A 27,527-nucleotide genomic window follows, 5' to 3' on the forward strand; every position below is an offset into this window, starting at 1 on the left:
TATGTTTTAATTTTACCATAATGCTTTATATTACTGAATGCTCGTTTTCATAACAAACTTTCTTTTTGGTGTATTGCCAGTAGAGAAAAAGGTATCAGTTTTACATTGTATTATTACTATTCCCACTGCTTCGCATGCAATTTCATTTCGAAAAAACAGTGACACCACGAGCATATTTGTTTTAAATGGAATTCCAAGCAATTGTGAGATAAGTGATAGTAACTGAAAGAAAACTGAAAGAAATTCCATTGTCTTGATCCATTTTAGATTTAAGAGATGGAGCTTGAAGTTCGTAGAGTGAAACTGTTTTTTTTTTTTATAAGTAACCCTGAAATTTCTCTTTAATATTTCACGATGTTTTATAGACTTGCTCCAACCGTTTCAGAAACAATTGAACTATTTTAGGCCAATACTAAGTCTAAAGGGGATCTAAAGCCGAAGTCCTTAGCTATTCGTATAGCACACGCACTAAATGAGAGCATTTTACTGTAAGCCTACTTAATTAATTAAAAGCCCAAGTAGGTTATAAAAACAAACCCAGACAAAGAAAGACAACCATACACCTAATATAAGATTTGTAGTGTTAACTGGCTTTGACAGATGAATAGCCTACCAACAAACCTTTACTATCGCTTGTTCAAATGTGTTTAAATTATTATACTTCCAGATAGGGAAATAATAAAATACACATTTATTACAAAGACGTGTAGTGTAGGCTAATGTAGCAATATTATGTAATGAAACCAACAGGATGTGGGCCACGACAGGTGTGTTTTTCTTTTTATTAATTGTGTTCAGAATAATTTAAGCAGTAGAAAATGATAGAGACCTCTCTGTTTGTCGTGGAAGGGTAAGTTGTGTGCAACAGGGTCTGCAGCGTGCAGGGACGTGGGGAGGTGGGCCCGGGCCGTGGATCAATAGAGTGACGCGCCTGACGTAACGGCAGCGGCCCCGTGACGTCACGATCAGCCGGTGTTCACGTGATCGGCACGCCGCGACCACGAGGTTACTGCGTGACAGCCGCTCCGCTATTGGCCCGGGAGCCGAGCCCTCGCGCGGGATTGGCCGCCCGCTCCCGCCCCAGTTCGACAGCGCGTGAGACCCTCACTCACACCCGACCATCAAAACACAGGTTGCCACAGTCACAGAAGTGTCTGGTCAGTGTCAGTAGTCTGTGGAGACAGTGTGACAAGTGACAGTGTAGATGTGGTGCAGTTAGAGACAGGATGAGCACAGAGCTATCACCCCCACACACGCCACCACCCCTGCAATACAAGGTATGTACAGTGTACACCACCAACTACTCATTCCTTTGTCAGGGTTCTTTGTTCTTGTCTGAGACGATTTGCCAAATTTTGAGTATCGCTTTTGATTCTTGTTATTGTAGGATTGGTAACTGTCTCAGATCATTGTAGTTAATCTGAAAAACTAGATTCACAGTCCTTTATTACCGAGAACGAAAATAAAACATGCTATTTCAATTATGTAAATCAGTTATGCATTTTTTAGCTATGCAAAATAGAAAAGTATTGTATAGTTACAATCTTCCTATTTATTCAGATTATTTGGTATTTAAAAATTTTATAAATAATTACGTTGTAAAACAATAGACCTCCAGGTTTCTTTACATACTGTGGTGCCTTGTCATATTACAAAACAATAATCACTTCACGAGTTATTTATTACTTTACAGATTTAAGTTTTACAATTATTGTATCTGTAGCCACGAAGGTAGAAAGTTAACATTAAGATGGAGATTAATTAAGAAATGGTTGTTTTATAAAACAAAATCCTATAATCAAGTTTATTCATAAGCCATAGTATAGGTTATTCATAAATAAACTTCTATAATAAAGGAGTGATAGTTGTTTATTCATAAGTCATAGTATAGGCCAAGTACTGAAAATCTGGAATAATTTAGGTAATAAATTCTGAAACAAGTGGAGACCAAATTTATATTCAGTTCTTGGTGCTTTTGTGTGTTCTTTGTAAGTTGATTAACAAATTTTACTCTCTTGTAGTAATTTACATAGTTATATACTGAAAAACTTGAAAACTATATTGAGTTGTAACATTGATTTATCATGCTGTATTATTCACTACACTATTTTTGTTAAACATCTAGTTGACAGTAGCCTATAAATACGTGAAGATACAAGTGCAAATATTTCAAGAAGTGTGTCGAACGCTCTATATATTTATAGTTTATCTGGAAAACATTTAGGTCAAGTATGCGATACAGGCATGTTCGTGATAAAGATGTTCAAGATATCAGTTCACAATATATGGAGAAATGTTAAAAAATCTCATACCAGGATATAAATGATGAATCCAAGATAGGGGAAATGTACGTACTGCTGTGATTGTTTTGAAATACAGATAAAGGGGCAGTAATTCTGCGCAGGGGGTAATCACTGGGGGTCAGGTCAATAATCATGTGGGCAGAGGATGTCTCATAGCTGACCAGTCTATTGTAGACTTTCACCCACTTACGGGGTTATCACGGCAAGGCGCGTTGTTGCGTCGCACCAGGATATTAATAGCGGTGGCTACTCGATCACGCCGGCAGCGCCTGTCTATCACGTGATCAGGCCGTGCTCGCGGCGTGTCTCACAGACTCTGCGGCGCCGGCACTGTTTACTAGAGGCGAGGCCGCGGCCCTCTCTGAGCGGCTTTCGTCACAACACGCGGCCGCTGCGTGAACCGTGAATCCCGGCGCCGTGCCGCACCCTGCCGCAACCGCAACGCAACTCTCCGGATTGCGGCATCTCCACCTTGGAGCTATTACACAGCTTGCTACTACAGTATTAGCTTACAGTGAGTTTACAATTCTTGTACTTACTGTAAACACATACACTGCTGTTATTGCCTTATTCATTCCCTAAAATATAAATAGCTATAAATCGGTATTGTATGTGTTACACTAAAAAATGGCTAGTTTGGTAAGTATTATTCCATTGATTGGCAATAGTTTTGGATGCATCATCCGGACAAGACATCGGTACGCTAACTATTTTATAACTGAATATCAAATTCACCATTTATATTAAAAGTGTGCTTGATGTTCCAGATGTATCAGAAGCCTGTTGACATGGAAGCCGTCAGCAGCATCCTTTCCTACGGCTACATGGATAAGAAGAAACTGGCGGTCTTGAGCAGCAAGCGGGCTTTTGTGGAGCCCAACCTGCCGACCCCGCAGCCTTCTGACTCGGACAGCGATGACTCGGATCTCCCACTCCGGAAGCGAGTCTGCCGTCCACAGCCGGATTGTGAACTCGCCAGAGTAAGTTTAAATAAACTCACAATTGTAAAAAAATTCCCACAACTTGAGCCAAAATAAGAGTTTTAAATTTTCCAAATTTAAAAAAATAATAATAAATATCGTTTTGGTTACAGATGCTGTTGTCGAGCACACCTCCCCGCACCCCCAGTCCTGTCGAGTCCAAGGTGACATCAGTCGCGGTCTCTGTCATAATGAAGGTTAACAAGGATGGTGTGTGCTCTTCTGAACCGTTCGCCAATGTTGGAAACCAGAGGAGGTCTGAGGAGATCTTTCCTACTGCCGCCAAATGCAATACAAACGATTCCAAATATTCTGCCAAAATCTTCTGTGATATTACCGATGATTCTGTGAGGAAGCCACCAAATTGTGTTGATTCAAAATTAGCAGTGACGAATACGAGTGTTACTACTGCATCATCGGAGAGATTTGTGTCTTCCCAAAATATACTGAAGAGTATTAAATTTAAGATGAGTACAAGGAAGGAAGAGATTATTGTGGAGAATAAGGATACGTTTCGGGACTCCTCGGTGTCGGCAGTGAAAGGATGTTCATCCCAGCCATCTTCGCCTCCATCGGTGAACACCCTTGCCCAGAGCAGGCTGCAGCCTGCACCAACACTTCCATCTCAGCCATCTTCGCCTCCATCGGTGAACACCCTTGCCCCCGGCAGGCTGCAGTCTGTTCCACCACCACCATCGGCAACTCAGAGGACCATAGCCATCGCTCCAAAGCCTTTCTACCCTATAGTCACCGTCCCGGACACGCAGACGGTGATTCTCTCGGGAGGAACACTCATCCCGGTCAACTCCTCGAGTCCCTACCTGCAGTCACAGCCGGTCACCGGATCTCTCATTCCGGTCACGACCGCTTCTAAGTTGTCCAGTCCATCTGCCCCCGTGGCTCATGTAGTACTGTCCCCTCCAGGATCCCCGGAGATGCCCAACATCTGCCCGTCCTTCGTCTTTTTCACCGCCAACCCCTCCCCTGTGGAAGACAAGGATCACAACGCAGACCCTCGCCGCAGAATCTTCGAGTGCGAACATGAAGGCTGCGGCAAGAACTACTTCAAGTCTTCCCACTTAAAGGCTCACATGAGAACACACACAGGTAAATATCGGTTCCTGAAAGTTATAAAAATTTAAATCAATTACAAGGAATGAGTACAGTAAACCTAAAAAACAAGTAAAATATCTTAGCCTCTATATAATTAAGGATTATTCAAATTGTTCTTATTCAAAAAAATAAACGTGTGTTTCTAAATGTAAGAATCATCGAAATCTTAAGTAAAGTTAGCCAATCTAATTGCTGCATTCATAGGAAATACGTTGTTCTAACATAGTCTATAACCTTTTCTAAAAACTTTGTTTGATGTCCAGGTGAGAAGCCGTTCGTCTGTCAGTGGCCAGAGTGCGGTCGTAGGTTCTCTCGCTCCGACGAGCTCTCAAGGCACAAGCGAACGCACACTGGAGAGAAGAAGTTCGTATGCAGCGTGTGCAGTCGGCGCTTTATGCGCTCTGACCACCTGGCCAAGCATGCCAAGCGCCATGCCAAGGATGGTCCTGCTCCCTCCTCCCCCTCACCACTACAAATAGGACTGATGATTCCCGCTCAGAGCACTGCATGAGCAGCCTACTGAATCAAAGTTACCTAATAGTCCTGAAATACTCAAAATTATCTTAAGGTGTTATCTCTTTTTCTTCTTCCTCAGTAATATCTGAGCACAAATAAAACGTGTGTTTATTTTATAGTGGTACTGATTTTGGGTCATGTTCATGGTTTTCATTTCATTGCATCAATTTGGTCACGTAATTCATAAAATGGTCGGTATATATATAACGTTATCAAAGTAAAATCCTAAGGGGATGATATTTTTGCATGTTGGGTGATTCTATTTAATTTTGTGGAAGAAAAAATAATGATGTGTTTTGAAGTATTTTATTAAAATGGGTTTTGTTCATGCATTCTTCTGTATTGCTTAATGGAATGCTCAACGTTAATTGCGTCAAAAGAGTTAATCTGTACATTTCAAGACTTATGTAACATTGGAAAACAAGTCAATGAAGATTCAATTGGTACATTAAGATAAACAGCCAAGATTATGAATTTTACAAACACGTTTTGCAATAAAAAAGGTTATCATGAACTATCTCTGATTATGTATTTTGACTGCACTGAACTCTTGTGTTGAAATCTTTAGAAATATCGCCTCTTGTGTAAACTGCAATTTCTGCAATAGTAGTATATTTTAAGTCAACATCTTCTCTGTCTTCCAGTACCTTTTCTATTTAAATCTTTTCATTCGTTTGTGCATTTTTGAAGTAATTTTGTACCTGATGTATTATGAGTAGCCCTAGGTTTAAGTGTGTATGACTTATCTATTGTGATAATCTTATAATAACATTGTGTTATATTTAACAAATAGTTTTGATCCATTGCTGTTGATTGTTATCAATTTTTGTTCCTATGTTTGTTAATTTTATTTGAACTCGTCATATTATACCATTCCCTTTTTGTTTATATTGAAAAGCGAATACACAATAGTAATTCAATCACAACACCCTTTTTATCATAATGTGAATTTTATGATTTTCTATTTTGTTTTTGTGTAAATTCTATTCGACGTTTCATCATTTAGGCCTAACATTTTACATGACCTATGTGTTAATGTATCGAGCTCAAAGTCTTTTCTAGGCCAAAAATTCAATAAAATGCACTTAAGAAACATTTGTAGAAGACTTTCAAAATAAGTTTTGTGACATGTATCAAACTTCTAAATGTGTATATGACTTTTATTAGGTTAATAGTATCTTAGACTTCAGTAGTGAACCCAGGCCAGTAATTGTTACTAAGAAATCTTGTAGTTATTGCACTTTTTACTACTGTTTAATAATGTTTTACATACATATATAATTTTCCACTTACTCAAATTGTGATAATTGTGATTTGAATTTGTATCGAGCTTTTTTAATAAGCTTCACACTTTTATACAAAACAGACTGCAACGTTAAAATAAAGTATTTATTTGAATGTCTTAAATAGCTGTAAAAAGTTTAGTAGAGTAGAGGTTTTATAATTTGTATGATTGTTAATTAATTGTTTAAACAATGGAGAAGTTTATTTTATAGTACATAGTATTTAAAGTAGTTACTTGTTTTGTCTTCCGACATCACTCTGTTTACAATAAAATCAATACTTTTCAAACAGTTGTTTTATTTGTTGCCCCTTTGCAGTATTTTGGTTTATCCCTTTTGGTTCTGATTATAATTGGTTTGCTTCTTATTTAAATAAAAGGAAGCAGTGCATGCAAGTAACCTAAAGATATTGAAAAACTTGTTGATTAAGACTTGAATGAGGTCAGAGCAAGTGTCCCACAAGGTTTGATTTTGGGGCCGTTGCTTTTTATTATATACTTTAATGAACTTGGGAACCACATTGAGGGTCATCTGGTTTATTACGCTGAAGTGTAGTCTTGTACCTTGGACCAACTTCATTCATGGTTTTCAGTGAATTATCTCCAATTTAATGTTGATAAGAATAATATAACATTTGACGTGGTAAATAGGGTTTACGAGAGATTCCATAACAGTAGGTATTCTATCGTACTTGTACTTTTAGATCACGTCTCGTTCTTGGGTATTAAAGTTGATTGTGACCTAAAGTGGAACTCCTAACTTGGTTGTTTCCATTAGGCTTTCCAGGACACGCTATTGCCTTCGGTATCTATCTAGATTCTTAATTAAAGAAATATTAAAAATTGTACAATTTCGGGCAGATTTTCCCTGTTAGCTATGGGGTCATGATGAGGAGTTCGGCTCCTGAATCCTCTTTGGCGAGTTTTTGTGCTTCAAAAAAGGGCGCTTAGGGTTTGCGGCCTCAGACAAAAAGAAAGTTGAAGAGGATATTAACAGTAGCTTAAGAAATAGTATTTGTTATAAGTTATGACTATGTTCAAAACATTGTAATATGTCTTGATTACAATACAGTATACTATTCTTTTAAATTATATGTATAATGGAAACTGATGTCTATAACAAGCTAAAAATTGATAATAATGATTATTAATTTAAGGAAAGTAAAATTTTAAAAATGTATTAAATACACCAAGGGAAATAATACAACGAAGCCATCATTGTTAAAAACAGGTTGTAAAGGTACGACCATCATTATTACCCTTTTTTTAGAATGGAGGTTGTTACTACAAAAATGGTACCGTATTACTCAAACACTTTAATGTTAAATTTGGATCGTAGCATTATGGGGAAAAGTCTCCGTAAAAGCACAATTAATTCTCATCTAAACTATTCTGAATATTGTAAAATGTATAAAAACGCTTTTTTGAACACTCAAACAACGAAGTTAAACAGTTTTTTTCTGAATAATAATATAACAGATAGATAAACACAGATTCATACAAAAAGGCGTTTTACAACCCCGGGCAGGCAAAAGAGAAATTGTGTCAACCTACAGAGTGATAGGCTTCAGTGACACTCAGCCAAATTCCATGGTCCCAATGAAGTTTCATGAAAAATTTAAAGTCTGGATATAAAATCTTTTTGGAGATGGCTTGACACATGATATGTTCACATTTTAGTTCATTAAATTGAATTTCATTGTATTGTTTAAATAATAAAAGTTTACACTAAGTCACTAAAAGTTAAGCTACACATGTGACGTGCTAAAATCGCATACGTTGTACTCAGTTTGTTTACAAATTTATTTTGCCGTTTTTTCGGGTGTAAAACTGATTGAGTGCCCAATATTTTTCTATGGGCCTAAAATTGAGATTGTGGTCAAAAACAGATGCTTCTTAGTTCTGGATATGGCTGTTGCAGCACCTGTAATAACAGAGCTGGCATTGAAGAAGATTTGTAGAGTATAATAAAAATGTAACCCATTTTGTGATAAAAAAATGAGTCTAACTTAAAAAGATATGCCTAAATAGATTTTTTTGTAGTAAAAGTTTTCTTTTTTTTAAACCCATTTATTTTTACAAAAATGCATATGTGTTTTTAATATGGTTTATATTTCTTTATAGCCAAGAGCAAATCCAGTAGAGAATCCTTTGAGATAACTGCCAACAAAGGGATTAGGGCAGTTTAGACAAGTTATTTGAGAATATGTCTAATAAGGCGTTTCCTTCTTTCCTTGTTAGTTAATTGAAAACGGATTTACATTTATGAAATTCTTTTCCAGTTTGATATTTTCCTCTATCACTTCATCAGTATCACGTTTCTTTTTCAGTAACTTATATAGTCATGATTGGCGAAGCGTTCCCGTTTACTATCCTTACTTACATCAATCGCTCAAGCTGTGTAGATAACATTGAACTCTTACAATATAAGATTCTTCTGATCCCTCTATTGTATCATTCTTACAGAAACTAACAAAAAGTTTCACGTAAAATGATATGTTTAAACTCCTCTGACACATTCACAATGTTATTAGACCTATTTCCTTTTATACTTGAAATTCACTATCCTTTAGTCGTCATCAATTCAGGGGCCTTAACCTGTTAAACCTCACCATGTCACTTACTTAGATCAATCGCTCAAGCTATGTATATGACATTGAACTCTTACAATATAAGTTTCTTCTGGTCCCTCGATTGTATAATTCTTACTGAAACTAACAAGAGTTTAACGTACAATAATGTGTTTCAACTCCTCTGACACATTCACAATTTTATTGGTCGTCATCAATTCAAGGCGTTAAACCTGTTAAACCACATCATGTTATACAGGTTAGGAATTCCCGCTGCTTCCCCACAGCTTTTAATACTGTTTTCACTTGAAGATGACATCATAGCAGATTCTTAACTGGATACTAAATAGTCTTTTTCGTAATTCGTAATTAAATACCTATGGAATGCTAAAAACAAATTGATTTCAACAAGGTTTTATAATTACGATAGTTTCGAACTCAAACCAAGAAATGACACCTCGTATGTTTGCGAATTTCCTAAAATTAATTAATTAGTAGTGATTAAATCTGTATAACGTTAAGCGCAAGTTTATTTACAAAAAACCGATTAACCTTTCCCTCTTATAAGTATAAATCGATACTAAATATATTCATAAAAAATATACAAATGATTATACAAACTAATTAGAATAAAATCAATACTATTGTACAAATTTATGCACATCCATGCGTAAACCACGTCACAAGGGCACTGAAAGAGATAGGTAACTTACTGTACATGTTAGACTATTGCTATTAATAACTTTCCTTTATTTCTGGACAAAAGTTTTCTTACTCCTTGTAATATAAGTGGGAACTGAAGAATTTAATGCATTGAGTGAATCGTTAGGAAGGTGGCGGATTTTTTTTCTGAACAACGTGAAACCGCAACTTCATACACATATTCTTGGAAGTGACAGCGCCTTACGGCTTACGCAAGCAATGATTCAACATTGTCTTAGGCGTAATATAAAAAAAATCATGCGTGTTGAAGGAAATAGTTTCCAGCTGGTTGTAGTACGGATATATTATAAGTACTACAAGGTTACGGTCCCTCACGATGATTATGCGTGACTTACGTCAGAAGCGATGCAAAGTTCCCTGTGGATACTGGTTCGCACCCACATTCTTGGTTGAACGTCAGTGTACATAAGTTTTATCGGATATATTATAAGTACTACAAGGTTACGGTCCCTCGCTATGATTGTGCGTGACTTACGTCAGAAGCGATGCTGAATTCCCTGTGGATACTGGTTCGCACCCACATTCTTGGTTGAACGTCAGTGTACATAAGTTTTATCGGATATATTATAAGTACTACAAGGTTACGGTCCCTCGCTATGATTGTGCGTGACTTACGTCAGAAGCGATGCGGAGTTCCCTGTGGATACTGGTTCGCACCCACATTCTTGGTTGAACGTCAGTGTACATAAGTTTTATCGGATATATTATAAGTACTACAAGGTTACGGTCCCTCGCTATGATTGTGCGTGACTTACGTCAGAAGCGATGCGGAGTTCCCTGTGGATACTGGTTCGCACCCACATTCTTGGTTGAACGTCAGTGTACATAAGTTTTATCGGATATTTAGGTACTGCAGGTTACGGTCCCTCGCAATGATTATGCATGACTTACGTCAGAAGCGATGCGGAGTTCCCTGTGGATACTGGTTCGCACCCACATTCTTGGTTGAACGTCAGTGTACATAAGTTTTATCGGATATTTAGGTACTACAAGGTTACGGTCCCTCGCAATGATTATGCATGACTTACGTCAGAAGCGATGCGGAGTTCCCTGTGGATACTGGTTCGCACCCACATTCTTGGTTGAACGTCAGTGTACATAAGTTTTATCGGATATATTATAAGTACTACAAGGTTACGGTCCCTCGCAATGATTGTGCATGACTTACGTCAGAAGCGATGCGGAGTTCCCTGTGGATACTGGTTCGCACCCACATTCTTGGTTGAACGTCAGTGTACATAAGTTTTATCGGATATTATAGGTACTACAAGGTTACGGTCCCTCGCAATGATTATGCATGACTTACGTCAGAAGCGATGCGGAGTTCCCTGTGGATACTTGTTCGCACCCACATTCTTGGTTGAACGTCAGTGTACATAAGTTTTATCGGATATATTATAAGTACTACAAGGTTACGGTCCCTCGCTATGATTGTGCGTGACTTACGTCAGAAGCGATGCGGAATTCCCTGTGGATACTGGTTCGCACCCACATTCTTGGTTGAACGTCAGTGTACATAAGTTTTATCGGATATTATAGGTACTGCAAGGTTACGGTCCCTCGCTATGATTGTGCGTGACTTACGTCAGAAGCGATGCTGAATTCCCTGTGGATACTGGTTCGCACCCACATTCTTGGTTGAACGTCAGTGTACATAAGTTTTATCGGATATATTATAAGTACTACAAGGTTACGGTCCCTCGCTATGATTGTGCATGACTTACGTCAGAAGCGATGCGGAGTTCCCTGTGGATACTGGTTCGCACCCACATTCTTGGTTGAACGTCAGTGTACATAAGTTTTATCGGATATATTATAAGTACTACAAGGTTACGGTCCCTCGCTATGATTGTGCGTGACTTACGTCAGAAGCGATGCGGAGTTCCCTGTGGATACTGGTTCGCACCCACATTCTTGGTTGAACGTCAGTGTACATAAGTTTTATCGGATATTTAGGTACTACAAGGTTACGGTCCCTCGCAATGATTATGCATGACTTACGTCAGAAGCGATGCGGAGTTCCCTGTGGATACTTGTTCGCACCCACATGCGTGGTTGAATGTCAGTGTACATAAGTTTTATCGGATATTTAGGTACTACAAGGTTACGGTCCCTCGCAATGATTATGCATGACTTACGTCAGAAGCGATGCGGAGTTCCCTGTGGATACTGGTTCGCACCCACATTCTTGGTTGAACGTCAGTGTACATAAGTTTTATCGGATATATTATAAGTACTACAAGGTTACGGTCCCTCGCAATGATTGTGCATGACTTACGTCAGAAGCGATGCGGAGTTCCCTGTGGATACTGGTTCGCACCCACATTCTTGGTTGAACGTCAGTGTACATAAGTTTTATCGGATATATTATAAGTACTACAAGGTTACGGTCCCTCGCAATGATTGTGCATGACTTACGTCAGAAGCGATGCTGAGTTCCCTGTGGATACTTGGTTCGCACCCACATTCTTGGTTGAACGTCAGTGTACATAAGTTTTATCGGATATATAAGTACTGCAGGTTACGGTCCCTCGCAATGATTGTGCGTGACTTACGTCAGAAGCGATGCTGAATTCCCTGTGGATACTGGTTCGCACCCACATTCTAGGTTGAACGTCAGTGTACATAAGTTTTATCGGATATATTTAGGTACTGCAGGTTACGGTCCCTCGCTATGATTGTGCATGACTTACGTCAGAAGCGATGCTGAATTCCCTGTGGATACTGGTTCGCACCCACATTCTAGGTTGAACGTCAGTGTACATAAGTTTTATCGGATATATTATAAGGTACTGCAAGGTTACGGTCCCTCGCAATGATTATGCATGACTTACGTCAGAAGCGATGCGGAGTTCCCTGTGGATACTGGTTCGCACCCACATGCTTGGTTGAATGTCAGTGTACATAAGTTTTATCGGATATTTAGGTACTACAAGGTTACGGTCCCTCGCAATGATTATGCATGACTTACGTCAGAAGCGATGCGGAGTTCCCTGTGGATACTTGGTTCGCACCCACATTCTAGGTTGAACGTCAGTGTACATAAGTTTTATCGGATATATAGGTACTGCAAGGTTATGGTCCCTCGCAATGATTAGTGACTTACGTCAGAAAATCTGTGGATACTGGTTATTCTTGGTTGAACGTCAGTGTACATAAGTATCGGATATATGAGGTTACGGTCCCTCGCAATGATTATGCATGACTTACGTCAGAAGCGATGCGGAGTTCCCTGTGGATACTGGTTCGCACCCACATTCTTGGTTGAACGTCAGTGTACATAAGTTTTATCGGATATATTATAAGTACTACAAGGTTACGGTCCCTCGCAATGATTGTGCGTGACTTACGTCAGAAGCGATGCGGAGTTCCCTGTGGATACTGGTTCGCACCCACATTCTTGGTTGAACGTCAGTGTACATAAGTTTTATCGGATATATTATAAGTACTACAAGGTTACGGTCCCTCGCAATGATTGTGCATGACTTACGTCAGAAGCGATGCGGAGTTCCCTGTGGATACTGGTTCGCACCCACATTCTTGGTTGAACGTCAGTGTACATAAGTTTTATCGGATATATTATAAGTACTACAAGGTTACGGTCCCTCGCGATGATTGTGCATGACTTACGTCAGAAGCGATGCGGAGTTCCCTGTGGATACTGGTTCGCACCCACATTCTTGGTTGAACGTCAGTGTACATAAGTTTTATCGGATATATTATAAGTACTACAAGGTTACGGTCCCTCGCAATGATTATGCATGACTTACGTCAGAAGCGATGCGGAGTTCCCTGTGGATACTGGTTCGCACCCACATTCTTGGTTGAACGTCAGTGTACATAAGTTTTATCGGATATATTATAAGTACTACAAGGTTACGGTCCCTCGCAATGATTGTGCATGACTTACGTCAGAAGCGATGCGGAATTCCCTGTGGATACTGGTTCGCACCCACATTCTTGGTTGAACGTCAGTGTACATAAGTTTTATCGGATATATTATAAGTACTACAAGGTTACGGTCCCTCGCAATGATTGTGCATGACTTACGTCAGAAGCGATGCTGAATTCCCTATGGATACTGGTTCGCACCCACATTCTTGGTTTGAACGTCAGTGTACATAAGTTTTATCGGATATATTATAAGTACTACAAGGTTACGGTCCCTCGCAATGATTGTGCATGACTTACATCAGAAGCGATGCGGAGTTCCCTGTGGATACTGGTTCGCACCCACATTCTTGGTTGAACGTCAGTGTACATAAGTTTTATCGGATATATTATAAGTACTACAAGGTTACGGTCCCTCACGATGATTGTGCGTGACTTACGTCAGAAGCGATGCGGAGTTCCTTGTGGATACTGGTTCGCACCCACATTCTTGGTTGAACGTCAGTGTACATAAGTTTTATCGGATATATTATAAGTACTACAAGGTTACGGTCCCTCACGATGATTGTGCGTGACTTACGTCAGAAGCGATGCGGAGTTCCCTGTGGATACTGGTTCGCACCCACATTCTTGGTTGAACGTCAGTGTACATAAGTTTTATCGGATATATTATAAGTACTACAAGGTTACGGTCCCTCACGATGATTGTGCATGACCTACGTCAGAAGCGATGCGGAGTTCCATGTGGATACTGGTTCGCACCCACATTCTTGGCTATTTGGTCGTGTACTTAACAGTGATAGGATATTATATTATAGTATCTATTATCTATCAATTTGTCAATAGGCTTGCTTGCCAAAGTGGTAAGAGCAATAAAGGCCTCATTATATAATATCACAACAGAATTTCAAATTTCATTTTACACTAAAAGAGCTGTAATTATGATTCTAAACATTGCACTTGTTTTCAGCCATTTACCTAACCACACATTTATTTCATATCAAGGGAATGGCTTGTTATTTTAAATGTGAATTCTATTAATTGAATATAACAATGTAAATAACTTGAAAGGGTATGTTAGGAAATGGATGTTTTTATTGTTATAGCCAGGAAAGCTTGACCATAATCATTACAATCGTAATCGGCGTGTCTCCTTCGCCCATGAGCGATTAATTTTTACTATTTAAAATATCCTCCTAAAAGTATTTGTAAAATATAGATGCAAGATATGTATATAAACGTTATTACATACTAGTCTTGAAATAAAATTAATAAAAATAATTATTATAAAAATATATCTGCAACAAATAGAATTATAATTATGTACTTTACACACATTCATAATCGTATGATAGTATTTTAAATTGCACGCGTAATATTATATTGTAAACCCAATTTATTTAAATACCTTCTCCTTAAATTGATCCTAAAAATAGACTGAAAACGAAATTGTTAAAAAGCTAACTACTATATGATCTATAATCACAAACCTTTTCGTTTACTCCATCAATTTAAATCGAATTATTAATTTAAATATAATAACATTGCATTATAAATTATACTGAATAGTCTTTTGCAATCAGTTTCGGAATATAGATGTTACCAAAGTTATCACACAATACGGAAACAAAGCTGATAGATGGATATATTGGAAAAAGGAAGTTTTTTAAAAATAAATACTTAAACGATGTTTTGTGACATTTCTCTGATTATGATTTTGAAGATATTTTATTGAATCTCATTTTTCTTACTATCCATAAACGTAGTGTACTTTTACTGTACTTAGAGTGTACTATAGTATATACTCATACGTAATAATAACCTACTCATGCCTTCAACTATAATAATAATTTAATTGTGCTTTTAAGTTCTTAGAAAAAGGAGAGTTTCAATACAGTTTTTAAAACCCTTTATTATAAAACAGAAGAAAGTTGGTTTGTTACTAAACCCGAGACTAAAGTTCAAGTGAGTAATAAGTAAACAAGGCAAAGGTTGAGTTGAAAGTACTAATGATTCTGTTACCGATAATTTCAGCGAACGTCGCCTCAAGAACAACAACTCGGTTGCTTAGACACAGGTCAATGTATCTCTCACTCTCTCCTTATCCACTTTCTAGCTAAGAAACAATACAGTTTATCAATACAAGAATTACAGTAAATTCAGTAGTAAAATATATTATAATATATTTGTAGTGTAGTTACGATTGCGTCATGGCACACGAGGGGGGTTAAAATTAGAGTAGGAGGTCCTTCTCTGAAACCTTTTAAAAATAAAAACACAATTTATATTAATGTAGATTATTTTGTAGGGAATTTAAGACACAGACCATTTATAATGGCAAAATAATAAATAACTGGATCATGCAGTATAGTATTTATAGTTTCATGGCGTTAGAGGAATGTCAGAAATTTACAAAGTCGCCTACACTGTCCGAGCTGAGAATAAATTCATTTTTGGTTCAATAATAGTAAAAAAATTGTTTGAAAAATTGTGTTATTAAAGCTATAAACGTTGTTATTAAAAAAAACTCAACCAAATTTATGTAATTGAAAATATAATTTAACATCCCTCTTTTCTCGTAGAAAAATATAATATAATAGAATAAAATATAGAATAGAATATAATAGAAAAAATATATTCTTTGGCTTGAAAAAGGACAAAATTTACTACCGTATTATCTACCATTCTAAAATTAATAAACAAGGAAAGAAAATTTTTAGAGTTTTTCTTTGTTGTCATTAATAATATAGAGGTTGGAGGTTATTAAGAGCTGAAGGAAATGCCTCACGATAAACAAGATGACAAAATGGCGAAATAACAAATTGCAAACGTAATGGCTAAATTCTTGTTCTACAAAACATGTTAAAAGAAGTAAATTATTAGATAGCATTTGTATTTGATAATCAAGGATTAGATATATTATACATACACATAATTCAATTTGTTTATGACAAGCATTTGTTTACGACATAGTAAATGTTGTATAAAATACAGTTAAATATTTTTCTTCAACACTGGTAATTAAGCATGAATAAACAAGTTGAGTTTGCCTCTAGTGTATTACACATATGATACACTAATATTATACAGGGTTACGTGTTTTTGTGTGAATTGTTTGTTGATGGAAACCTCTCTAATATAGTGGTTAAAATAGCCCCCATATGTATGGTTATTTGCTTACTTCAAAATGCGTCATGAAGGCAAACGTTGGTTCACAAGTGTCACTCAGAACTGTGAGACACGGCTTTATGCAATAATAGAGTATTTGTGTGGTTTTCAAAGCTTTATTTTGACTTGTGTCAACAGTTTTGAGAGTAGGAGAATTTTTTACAACAATTTTTGTTTGTTAATGACTTCCTTAGAGTATTTGAAATTTGTTATTGGTCCAAAACTTTATATTGAAGTACAAACGTTAGCAATTTATTTCTTTTTAGATCATCTAAAGCTCAAGTCATCTAGCACACTATTTCAGATTAAGCTCTTTTAACAGACTGGTCCATCCCAGGTCGACCACTCTTCCAGTGACGATGAACCATCTTCATTCTAATAAATATTTACGCAACAAGAATTGATCCCTGAGGGTCACCGTATCGCAGTTTAATTAACTTGTGAATATTAGTGATTTGGTGTTTTAAAGTATCCAATCGATATACCACCACTTCGTTACGTAACTCCATGCTGAGAAGGAACTTACGAGAAGCGCCGGGGTTCGGCGCTCCCGCTGATGTAACATCTAGAAATAACGGATAATAAGTAGAACAAGTGGTAGAACACCAAAACGCGCGATGAAAAGGCAGATGTTCCCGGTAGTGAGGTACACACTGCCAGTTGACCGGGCGCCAAGCACCTGGACCTACATGCTCGCGGTTCTCAGAACTGACCGGTGCGACCAGCTGTCTACCCTGACATGTGACGTACCCAGAGAACATGTAGCCATAATTTGGACGGGAGCCTGGATCCTCCTACAGGAACATTTAAAATTAATGAGCTTTTCCATAGCTATAAAGTTACCGGTTTGCCATCCAAGAACACTTTTCAATACCTTTCTTTTCTACATTTTTGCGTTTCACATCATCCCGCAAAAGTTCCTAACAAAACTCTCTGTGGAGGGCCATATGTAATTAACAAATGTAGACCAAACCTGACAGGACCAGTAATACACATCCGCAAGTGAGTTGAGGGGCGGAGCTTTACCGTGATTGGTTGAAGCCTAACACGTCGACGACTAATGTGACCAATCAGCTGTCCACTTGACATTTTTATCACAGACTGCCAGGTTTATAGATAATCTGATAATTAGATAATCTGATATTATATTTTGGTTGAAGTTATTTTCCCCCTTGATAATTTCTAAGTGTTCTCTAACTGTTCTTAAATAATATTGTAAGTTCTTTATGTTTGTCGAGTTATATTTGCATGTTGGCACACAGATGTTGGCTGTGAATTATTTTTCTGTATTATGATGGTCCCCGTGCTGTTGTTTTAAAAGCTTGTGTTGATATTAAACTGTTTATTACCATACATAGACTAAGCCACAAAGACGCTTTACAGTGGAAACGCGTCCGTTACTGGTCTCAAGCAGTTCTTTAAACTTTGAGCCTGTTTTGAATAGTTTCATGTACGGCGTTACTTAGATGTAAGGAAAATTGGCCATTTTTATAGGTTTTTTTATTTTTTATTGGATTAATATGGGGCACATTCTGATACCTAAGGTAATTTATTGTTAATTGCGTTATTAATATGTGTAATCGTTTTGGACAGTAGGTAGGCCTAATAGGCAAAGATAAAAAAAGCCATCGAAAAGTAAATTATAAAAATTAGATTCAAGGAGTCAAGTCTGAGATAGTGTCAGATACCAGACGATGCAATAAAAGGAAGGTGAACTGAAGCTAAACTCAAATTCAATACAGTATTTAAATGTCATCGATTGTATTACTGGCTTTTCTAGTCCCTGAGCTCGTGCCTGAACTATGCTTGTCGTCACGTTTGCCAAGTAATGTCAACGTCGTTTACATACCATCGATCATTTTGCAGAGTTGTGTAGTAGGTAACTTCACCATACACCAAAAACGGATTTCACTCTCTTAGTCCAATTTTCAATTTAAATTGACAGGTACTAACTTCCTAACTTCTTTACAAGCTACTTATAATTAATCATCGTATACAGTTGTCGAGTCTTTTAGCTCTTCTTTACTCTAAAATGTTAGTAGTCAAGAGCGGCAAGTAAACGAGAAAAATCAAGGTGGTGACATAACGTTGACCTTGTTGGACTTTTATCATTCTTATTTATAGAGAATCTTTGATGACGTCATGCTTTTATATATTGAGGAATAGCTTGTCCTCGAGCAATTTAATCACAGAAAGGATTTCCTCCATCATTGGAATCTCTAACATTATTATAGTTCAGCCCATGTGATCTAGAAACTGTCCTCTGAGCGATTCTTCCAACTTCCCGTCTTTTTTATACAGGTATGAAAGTCCCAACTTCTCGTGCTACGTTCACTGTGCTTACTCGTCTCCTAAAGGGATTATAAGCCCTTTTCTGAGGATTTTTCCGTTCTCTTCACTATAATTCCCTCATTCCGGACCACATTCCATCACTGCTCTTCCTTCTTTGCTATTGCATTAATACACATATAAGTCTGCCTCCAAGAAACCTCCACTCGCATAACTACATCCTCCACCAGTATCCCCTTCTCACATTCTTCACTCTGTTAATATATGTCGCTCTCAACATCATATACTCCTAGCCACTGACTTCTCGCCAAACTCTAAAGAACTCTCCTGTTATCCTTCTTAAATCTTGCCAAATTACCATTTCACTAATCCCCTCCCGACGTTGATCCCATATTATGATTCTCGGAACTACCTCACTAGCCACCTTCTAAATCAGTTCTTTCACCTTAGTATAGATACCCTTTCCATCTAACTCCTCAATCAGTTACGTTTTTTATTCGTCATACATCGCCCATCTAATAAAACTTTGATTCGCCCTCTTCAAGGACTTGATTCCTAGCATTTCTATGTCTTATCTCTAAATTCTAATTAACTTTTACGATCAACCTGTGAATACTTGAATTATCTGTTCGCTAACCAATCAAATAATATTACCTCACATCTCTTACTATTACGAACATGTCTGTCATTCTGTTGTTGTCAAACATTGACTACCTAATCTGCTCATTCAAAATATAGAGGACTTCAGTCTTAACATACATTCTACCTTCTCTCCTCTTCCTACAAAACGTCTGAGAACTACACTCTAGATTTGTCATTAGATCCCATAATTACCACTCTCCGACCACCTCAATCCTGTCTTATACCATCCTCAATTCTGACGGTAATCCCAGCTCGAGATTCCAAAGTAAGCGGAGTCCACCGATGAAATTGAGGCAGTAAATTCAATTCTCCAAAAGTTTGAAACCGCTTAGTTCTAATTTTGCACTGTCCAGAGAAAGGAAATCTCACCGCCAGACGAGCTATCTATTCGAAATGTAAAACTGCTAAAACAACTGGTGTCCTCACAGCTTATAAGTTATCAAACTTCGGATAATGAAAGCTATAAAAGTTATGCCTAATCTATAGTGAAATGAGCGAACATTTCAAGCATTGGTAAAGCTTCAAGAGAGTTTTATATGACATAAGTAAATGCCTCACAACTCTTATTTGGCCCATACTTGACCATCAAGTCCATTCTGACGTAATGTCTTTACTCATATGCAGACATCTGAGGAATCATCGTACTATCTCCTAAAATGAACGAAGCTATAACTCGGTTATCTTAACTTGGCCGGTCTATACAAAAGACAAAACATTGCACTTAACCGTGTTAAGGCAAGTCCCTACAGATAATCCTGTGTATTTCGAAGGCATAATTTCAATCTTACAAATAAAAGAAGATCAGTAACCAAAACCAAAATCCAAATTAATTTATTCTCAATTTAAAACTCCTAATTTTTAGGCAAAAACCATTAAAATGGAAATATTTTACACAAAAATTGATTACCCTACCGTTCGCGAATACCCCTCACGAAAGCTCCCGTGATAAGCTGATGTTTTCTGATATGTCGCCTCAAATTTGGTTGAACTTCTTCTATCATAGAGGTTTCCGAAGTACTGGTTTCCATTTTGCACTTATAACTAAGCAAAAACGTTAGCATCCCATAGTTATTGACGCCGTCAAATCTCTTTGTAATATTTAGAGATGCAACGTGAAACTGACTCAATTTGGAACGCGCTTGTGATAAAATTAAAAGTTATGATTGTGACATCTTCAGGACAGTCATTGTCGAAGCAACGCTGTCACATATCGATTACGTTTGCTTCCCAAAGACGCTGAGCCAATGTCGTATGGAATCGCCTGACTAACACTGAGCTGATGCTGATGGGTCGAAAATTAGCTGTCTAAACAGAATCGGACTTTCTAGCAATAAAAATGCACTGTAGTTCTCAAAGGGTGGCAGGGAAGCTACCAGAGCCGAGACTAAGTTTGAAGGTTGAGTCGTGGGAAGCTTACGCAGGAACATTCAGTACGCGAGCACTCGACACAAGAGAGGGATTTACAGCAGACTCTGATAAAGCTGTAAACAAGGTGCAGTAAGTAGTGGTGGGTGGCAACCCGGATCACGCAGTAGTGAAGTGTTCTGATAGCTGGCTATAATAAGCCAGTTATCTGTACATTCACCCGGTTGCTGATCCTCTGATAGTGACATCACCGACAACGACAACCTTGGGATTGCCGATTCCATTACACAGCCATATGCTGCTGTGCAAATATTAGATTTCTGTCAGTTATTTATGGAGCTGTTGATAGAATTTTTTTATTAACAGTGTTAAATCTATAGTAAATGTCTATACATATTTAATTACTCAATAGTAATACGTTCATTGTGTAAGGTCAATAATCTCCCACTAGGGTTCAATTCTGGCTAGTTATACCTTCCAGTTAAACCTACACTGGGTATAGCAAAACTCGATGTGTCTTAAATCTGTCTCCTATGGATGTCTAGGAGCGGCACATTACCAACCGTAAATTTCGAGATATTGGGGTGCAAGTAGATCGATAGTTCTAGTCTACTGCGGGAGTTGGTGGGGCTCACTAAGTGTAAAGGGCTGTTGCTACACTAGACGTAAGGACGTGCCACCCCCTGCCTGCTTTGATTTCACAGGCTGGGACAGAGTTGACCCTTCTTCCAAGAAGACATAAGAGATTAATTCCCAAAATGGATTTTGACAGGAGACGGCCCCTATCCCCAACCTTGACCATCCAGAGTACCTTGTTACTTCGGAAGCAGCGCAAAGGTTCTTTTAGGACTAAATGCAATTTCTCAGCTTCTTGTCCTAAGGGAACAAAAAAAGACCAATAACACTCTTGCAATGCATGCTAGTCCAGCAAAACCCAATCTAGGCTATCTGTCAATTTCTTCATATACATAGATTCTTTCAACTTGATGAATTTAACAAAATATCATCACTTCACTTCCTTCCCCCCCCCTTCTGATTCGTGTATGTAATTCTAAGAGTTTTCCCAGTGTTGATTAATTAGTTAAGTTTCCCAGTTGATTAATTAATCAACAGAATATGTGTCTTAAATATAAATTTTAAACTGGTTCTAAAATAATTTGTAATGTATGTATGTTATTTATGTCAGAAATAAAAATGAAGCCTGTCGATTAAAATTACATTAACTCGTGATGACAGTAGTTTCAATGAGTTTTTTTAGGTCTTCTTTCCTTTATTTTAGTCTTCTACAAGCAGATTCTTCACCTTCTTCTTCACCTCTGCCTCTACCTTGGGATTTGCTAAAAACATAGTTATGAAGATGTAAACGTATGTCAGATATCCAATTTCTCTGAAGGTTTTCCAAGCATCCTTATCCTAATTTAAGTTTTATTACAATTTTATCAGTTTTCAACTCTTTCAAAACTGTATTTATACACAGTAACCATTCATATTAATCCCTAAATTAAACGAACCTAACGTAATCTAACCTAATACATGGTTGTATTCAGGACTGCTAGTGACCAGGATTTTACTAGGTCACGTAAGAAGAAAATACCTCGGGTAACCTTACGTTATACATTGTGTATGTAATAGTCCCAAATCAGCCAACAGTCATTGAGCATTCCGAGAAATTTCTACAATAAGTTTCCTCTTAGAGATGTCATCTAAAGGGTTTGTTGTTGTTCAGTTCAACAACACATTTTACATGTAAATTGTTCAATCTTAAGAATAATAATTAAGATTTAAGATAACAGTCACCATGTTATATTTGCAAGATTGTGAACCTAAAAGGTAGATTATGTTAAAATTTGTACAAATGTGTATTTGTTCAATGTGTTGTTAAGTAAACCGTATTAAACATGGTAATAAATCAACATAACATGTGAATGATAAATCCATTAATGCCATTCTTGTATGAAATTACTAGATTGGAATGTTGTATCCGTTTTCACCGTTATCTAATATATTTAAAAAATAAAAATTATAGTCGTTTCTTACATTAATTCTAATCAGATTACTTAAAACATCAAAACATGTGCTCCTAAACTATCTGGCTATTGCAGTCAAGTAATAGAAATGAAAAATATAGGAACAAAATTATTGAAAACCTTAGACCAACCAAGTATGAATAATACCCAGTTCCAGATAGCAATCGTTTGGACATTCAGCTATCTGATATGGGAGGTCAGCGAACTACCCGCGCTTCTGCAGTAGATTTATAGCAAGCTCTTTAATTTTCTGCAACTAAAATACTAGTTGTACAGTATAATTTAAAAAGGACTAAGGTACTATAATAAAAAGAAGATCATTCTGAACAGTTTACTACTTATTTCTGTTTTATATTTATACTTTTTGTTTTTAAATTGTGTACAACATTACATAAACACAATCATGTTAAATACCGAAACAACACGATGTTCTGTTATTCACGATGTTGATGTTATTTGGCACTTGTTTTGCTTATTTTTTTGCTTCTGTTTGCTTTAGCATGTATGCATGTAAACTATTTATGTAAGTTGTTTATATCAAGCCTCTTGTATTTTCACAATACCTATAACAAATGTGAAATGGTGTATACCGTATGTAAATAAATAAATAAACATTTACGTTGCTTTATTTCAACATACTAACAAGTAGAGAATGGGCAGAGATGTTGGGAGTGTGAGGGTAAGGTTGAGAGGGCGTATTAATCCTGGAACTCTCTGGAGTGTCAGTACTAGCACTCGATGCGAACAATCATAAGCCGTTTCAATTACACTACATTTTCATGGCTGAGCTTCAACGAAGCCCTTCACTCGTGGGGCTTGAAAAATTTCATTTCGGTCTGTCTGTCCGCACGATATCTACAAAACGAACTTACCTGTAGACTTAAAATTGTGCATGAAGCTTAATTTCTAAAGAGGAAATACTTACTTAGACGATGGTGCATGTCACTCCATGAAATTTGGCTTAGTTTTAGCGAATATTTTTACATCGGCCTTATGGGTAACCATGTTGGGAACGAGACAATAGCGGAATAAATATATTTGTAAACAAACTAAGTCCTCCTATAAGTTTGAATAAATAGGACACACGAGCATTTACACGTGTAATCTAACTATTTCATTACGTACATCATAAATTTTAGTGATATGGTGTGCAAAATTCTGGTGTGTAAACACTGGTATGAAAACCGAGTAATTGGAATAAAATATGAATGTATAATGCAGCAAGATGTGTTGAGAGAGATTTCAAATGCAGACTTTAAATTGTGCATGGAACTTCATTTCTACAAGAATTAGTTCTATGATGAGTAATTAGTTTTTATGTCAAATTCTTTTTTATGTGATTAGCTGTCTGTATATCTGCCCGCAGTAGATCTCGAGAATGGAATGAACTATATATTTGAAATTTGGAATGTAACCTCAGTGAAGCCTGTTACAACACCTGTGGCGTACTTGTACTTTGTATTTGCCATTAATAAAATACCAAGTTTGGAGGTTATAATTTTTAATGGATTTACCATAAGAAAACGGTGATCACCATCGAGGTGAGCCAGCTCCGTGAAGGTGAAGAGTGTAATTTTATTTAAAACGCTGTGCAGCACAGATGAAATATCTAGACAAGAAAATTAAAAGTTTTAGTAAATACATATGTTTAACTGTACATTAGAGCAAATATTAAGTATGCAGTGTTTTTTTTGTTCTCTTAGGACAAGAAGCTTATAAATTGCAATTAGTCCTGTAAGAACTTTTGCGCTGCTTCCGGAGTGACAGGATATTCAGGATGTGTGAGGTTAGGGAGTAGGCGCCGCCTCCTATCGAGATCCATGAGGAAGAATTAGGGCACTACATCTCAAAGTCATGTCTCCCCGGAAGAAGGGGAGGCCAGCTCTGAACCAGCGTCTCCAGTCAAAGCAGGCAGGGAGTGGCACACCCTTGTTGAGGTTAGCAAGAACCTCTGATAGTTAGAGAATAAACCCCACCAACTCCAACAGTCATCTCCCACAAAAGACTAGACCTATCGAATTGCCCATGAACCCCAGAATCTCAACATTTGCGGTTAGTGATGTGCCGTTACTGGACATCCATAAGGTTTGCTGTGCGGTTTTTGCTGAGCCCAGTGGTGTGTTCAACTGGAAGGTATAAACCAGCTAGAAGTGATCCCTGCAGTGCTTATTTCCACTGGATAAAGTTTACTTTTTGGTTTTAGAATGACGACCCGTTGGAGATTCATTTTGGATATGTGACTTTAAAACAGTGTGACAGGATAGAGTCAGATATTGGGATTTCTTAAAATTACCACCACTTATTTGAAACAAGTTTGGATAAGACCTCAGAAATGAAAAGGAAAGTTTCTCTGTTTATGACGCTCAGATGACACCAAAATAAAATAAGACATGAAGCATTGACACGGAATATGTTGTATGTATTTGTTTACTTTCGATAACCATCAGGGTTTCCTCAGGGATTCTCTGAAAATTTTACAATTTATGTTACAGTACCGGGTGGCATTCCAGATGGGAGGCCATATTGAAGCGGCCAGATAGTATAGAGTGCGTAAATATATTTTAAATAATACCATGACACATTTGAGCAACATTAAGGAATATTACCTCATTTATACGAGTATCACAGTTCCAGTCAATGTCTGCGGACCTTTCGCAGTGACCTCCACAATGACGTAGTCCCTCAATGGAGCTAGCTAAAATTTCACTTTTACCTTGGGTTGTCTTGATGGCACTAAAGTTGGACAGGTAGATAACATTTCATTCGCACAGCTAAATAAATTTTCATGTATTTTTCAGGGATCGAAGTGAGACTCTTCTAAGAAAGGTACATGACTGAACAATGAGATGGAGTAAATTGCAAAAATGGAAATTGGTGGATAGTGAATGCGGTGAAAAATTCTGCTGTTTATGTTCCTGTTTATTTGGATTCTATTCTGGATCAGCGAGACGGGATAGGTTGAAGAAGGTTGGGATTTATCCAACTAATAGAAGGCATTTCGCCATTTATATTACTTTGTAGATTGCATAATTCCCCCTTTCATAATTCCCATATTCAGTTGTTGATACAAATATATCTTCAAATTTCCAGAAATATGACAGAATTCTCGGATCAGAATTTAATTTTATGGGTTTATATACGTGGCAAGAGCAATGGATAATTTGTAACTCCATGAGTTGAAATAATTTAAGAAAGCAGCAGCTACATTTGTGCCGAATTTTCGTGTCGATCATTGAGCTATTTAGATTTTTTACAGACATTGCGAAACTTTATTACACTAATTTCAAGTTTTTTTAGTTGCATATACAATACCTACCTACCAGCAAAGATTATTTGAACCGGAAACATTTAAATAAACACCAAATTTATGGTAATAAAAACTCCTTACTTATTTGTAGACTCCTAAAATTAAAATTTTAACCCCTATGGATTATGATCCGTGGACCATACAAGTCTGACGTTAATGTATAGTTAGATCCAAATTATAGTTTTGATAAGCGAAATAAAAACTTTCACTGGCAAAACACCATACAACTTTGTTGATTTAAATTTTTACCATGGCATAGAACAAATCGTTTTATATTATTGAATACTTTTTTATCTTACTCAAGATTTTAAGAATGAGATGATAAGCTGATGTTTTGCGAAATCCAGTTGGGAGATTTTAAAAGCATTAAAGAACGGTGAGATAACATTTTAATGGTCCCATTGACAAAATCAAAACTCTGTACAAACTACCTTACACAAAACTATACGGTCATTGTTTTTAATTCAACTCTCAGAGGAACGGGTCTTGAAAATTGATTGAAAAAAAGATAGGAATATAGGTCACGCTGCATTTCAGTTTAGGATCGAAAAACCAAGTATTTGTTCAAATTTAGGTTAATAGTTGAGAACGGATAGCAACGGCTCTTGAGAATTTGATTCGAAATTTTAAGCTTAGGGATTAGAACACTGAAGTCATAGATTCATAGATCCATAATAAGGTATTTAGATCTAGTTTATAAGAACAATATTATGTGAACATATTTGACCCAGCAGTAAAATATGACAACTACGTGAATATATAAAATATTGGATAGAACCTATTGCATTGTATGGCCAAGACCCTAACATTATGTATTTATGAATGGAGTTTAGCAAAACAAATAATATTAACTAGACCCTTATATAAAATAAATATAATGTTCTGTTGGCTGAGCATCAGTGAAGCCTGTCACTCGAGGAGCTGGAAAAAATCTCATTTGTAACTGTCTGATGTTACAATGCAACATCCAGTTCGTTGATGGAAGATGGTCCATTTCACCATAGGATTTGGGTGAGCGATAACCATCTTTACATTGGTTTTACATTGACAACGAGAAATTTGCAGAATTAACAAATTTGGAAACAAACTTCTTACATTGTAAAATCAAATGGCATTTTAACACGTGGCAGTAAGTAATGTATATAGTCCAACTGTCCATAAGATATATCAAGTAAAGATTTTGAGTGAAACTTCGTTTCTACGTAGACAAGAATTAGTTGTATGATGTTACATGTCCATCCATGAGATTGGGCTGAGCGTTGTTGAAGGCTATCGCTCAGTAGGCTGGCACAATTTCTCTTTTGTTTGTCCGGAGGATTTAAAACTTTCTTTCCCCCATGATGCTAGTCTA

General features: G+C 37.1%; 2 protein-coding genes across 3 annotated transcripts in view; both read left to right on the forward strand.

The window, feature by feature from the left end:
- The window catches only part of LOC124364840 (zinc finger protein ush), a 394,052-nt gene that overhangs the window by 198,823 nt on the left and 167,702 nt on the right, over nt 1-27,527 (forward strand). The gene's annotated exons all lie outside the window — the stretch shown is intronic.
- LOC124364844 (Krueppel-like factor 8) lies at nt 1,086-6,484 on the forward strand. The gene is made up of 4 exons (XM_046820624.1): nt 1,086-1,277; nt 3,071-3,283; nt 3,397-4,390; nt 4,660-6,484. The coding sequence occupies exons 1-4, from the start codon at nt 1,227-1,229 to the stop codon at nt 4,905-4,907; spliced, it is 1,506 nt and encodes a 501-aa protein (XP_046676580.1). The 5' UTR covers nt 1,086-1,226; the 3' UTR covers nt 4,908-6,484.

The sequence above is a fragment of the Homalodisca vitripennis genome, chromosome 6, assembly GCF_021130785.1.
Source record: "Homalodisca vitripennis isolate AUS2020 chromosome 6, UT_GWSS_2.1, whole genome shotgun sequence".
In the NCBI taxonomy this organism is placed as follows: domain Eukaryota; kingdom Metazoa; phylum Arthropoda; class Insecta; order Hemiptera; family Cicadellidae; genus Homalodisca; species Homalodisca vitripennis.

What these genes read in the sequence shown, in the direction of transcription:
- LOC124364844 (XM_046820624.1), top strand. Translation starts at nt 1,227, where the DNA reads ATGAGCACAGAGCTATCACCCCCACACACGCCACCACCCCTGCAATAC. An exon ending in CACCACCCCTGCAATACAAG is followed by an intron (nt 1,278 to 3,070) that starts GTATGTACAGTG and finishes TTGATGTTCCAG; the next exon opens with ATGTATCAGAAGCCTGTTGA. An exon ending in CGGATTGTGAACTCGCCAGA is followed by an intron (nt 3,284 to 3,396) that starts GTAAGTTTAAAT and finishes TTTTGGTTACAG; the next exon opens with ATGCTGTTGTCGAGCACACC.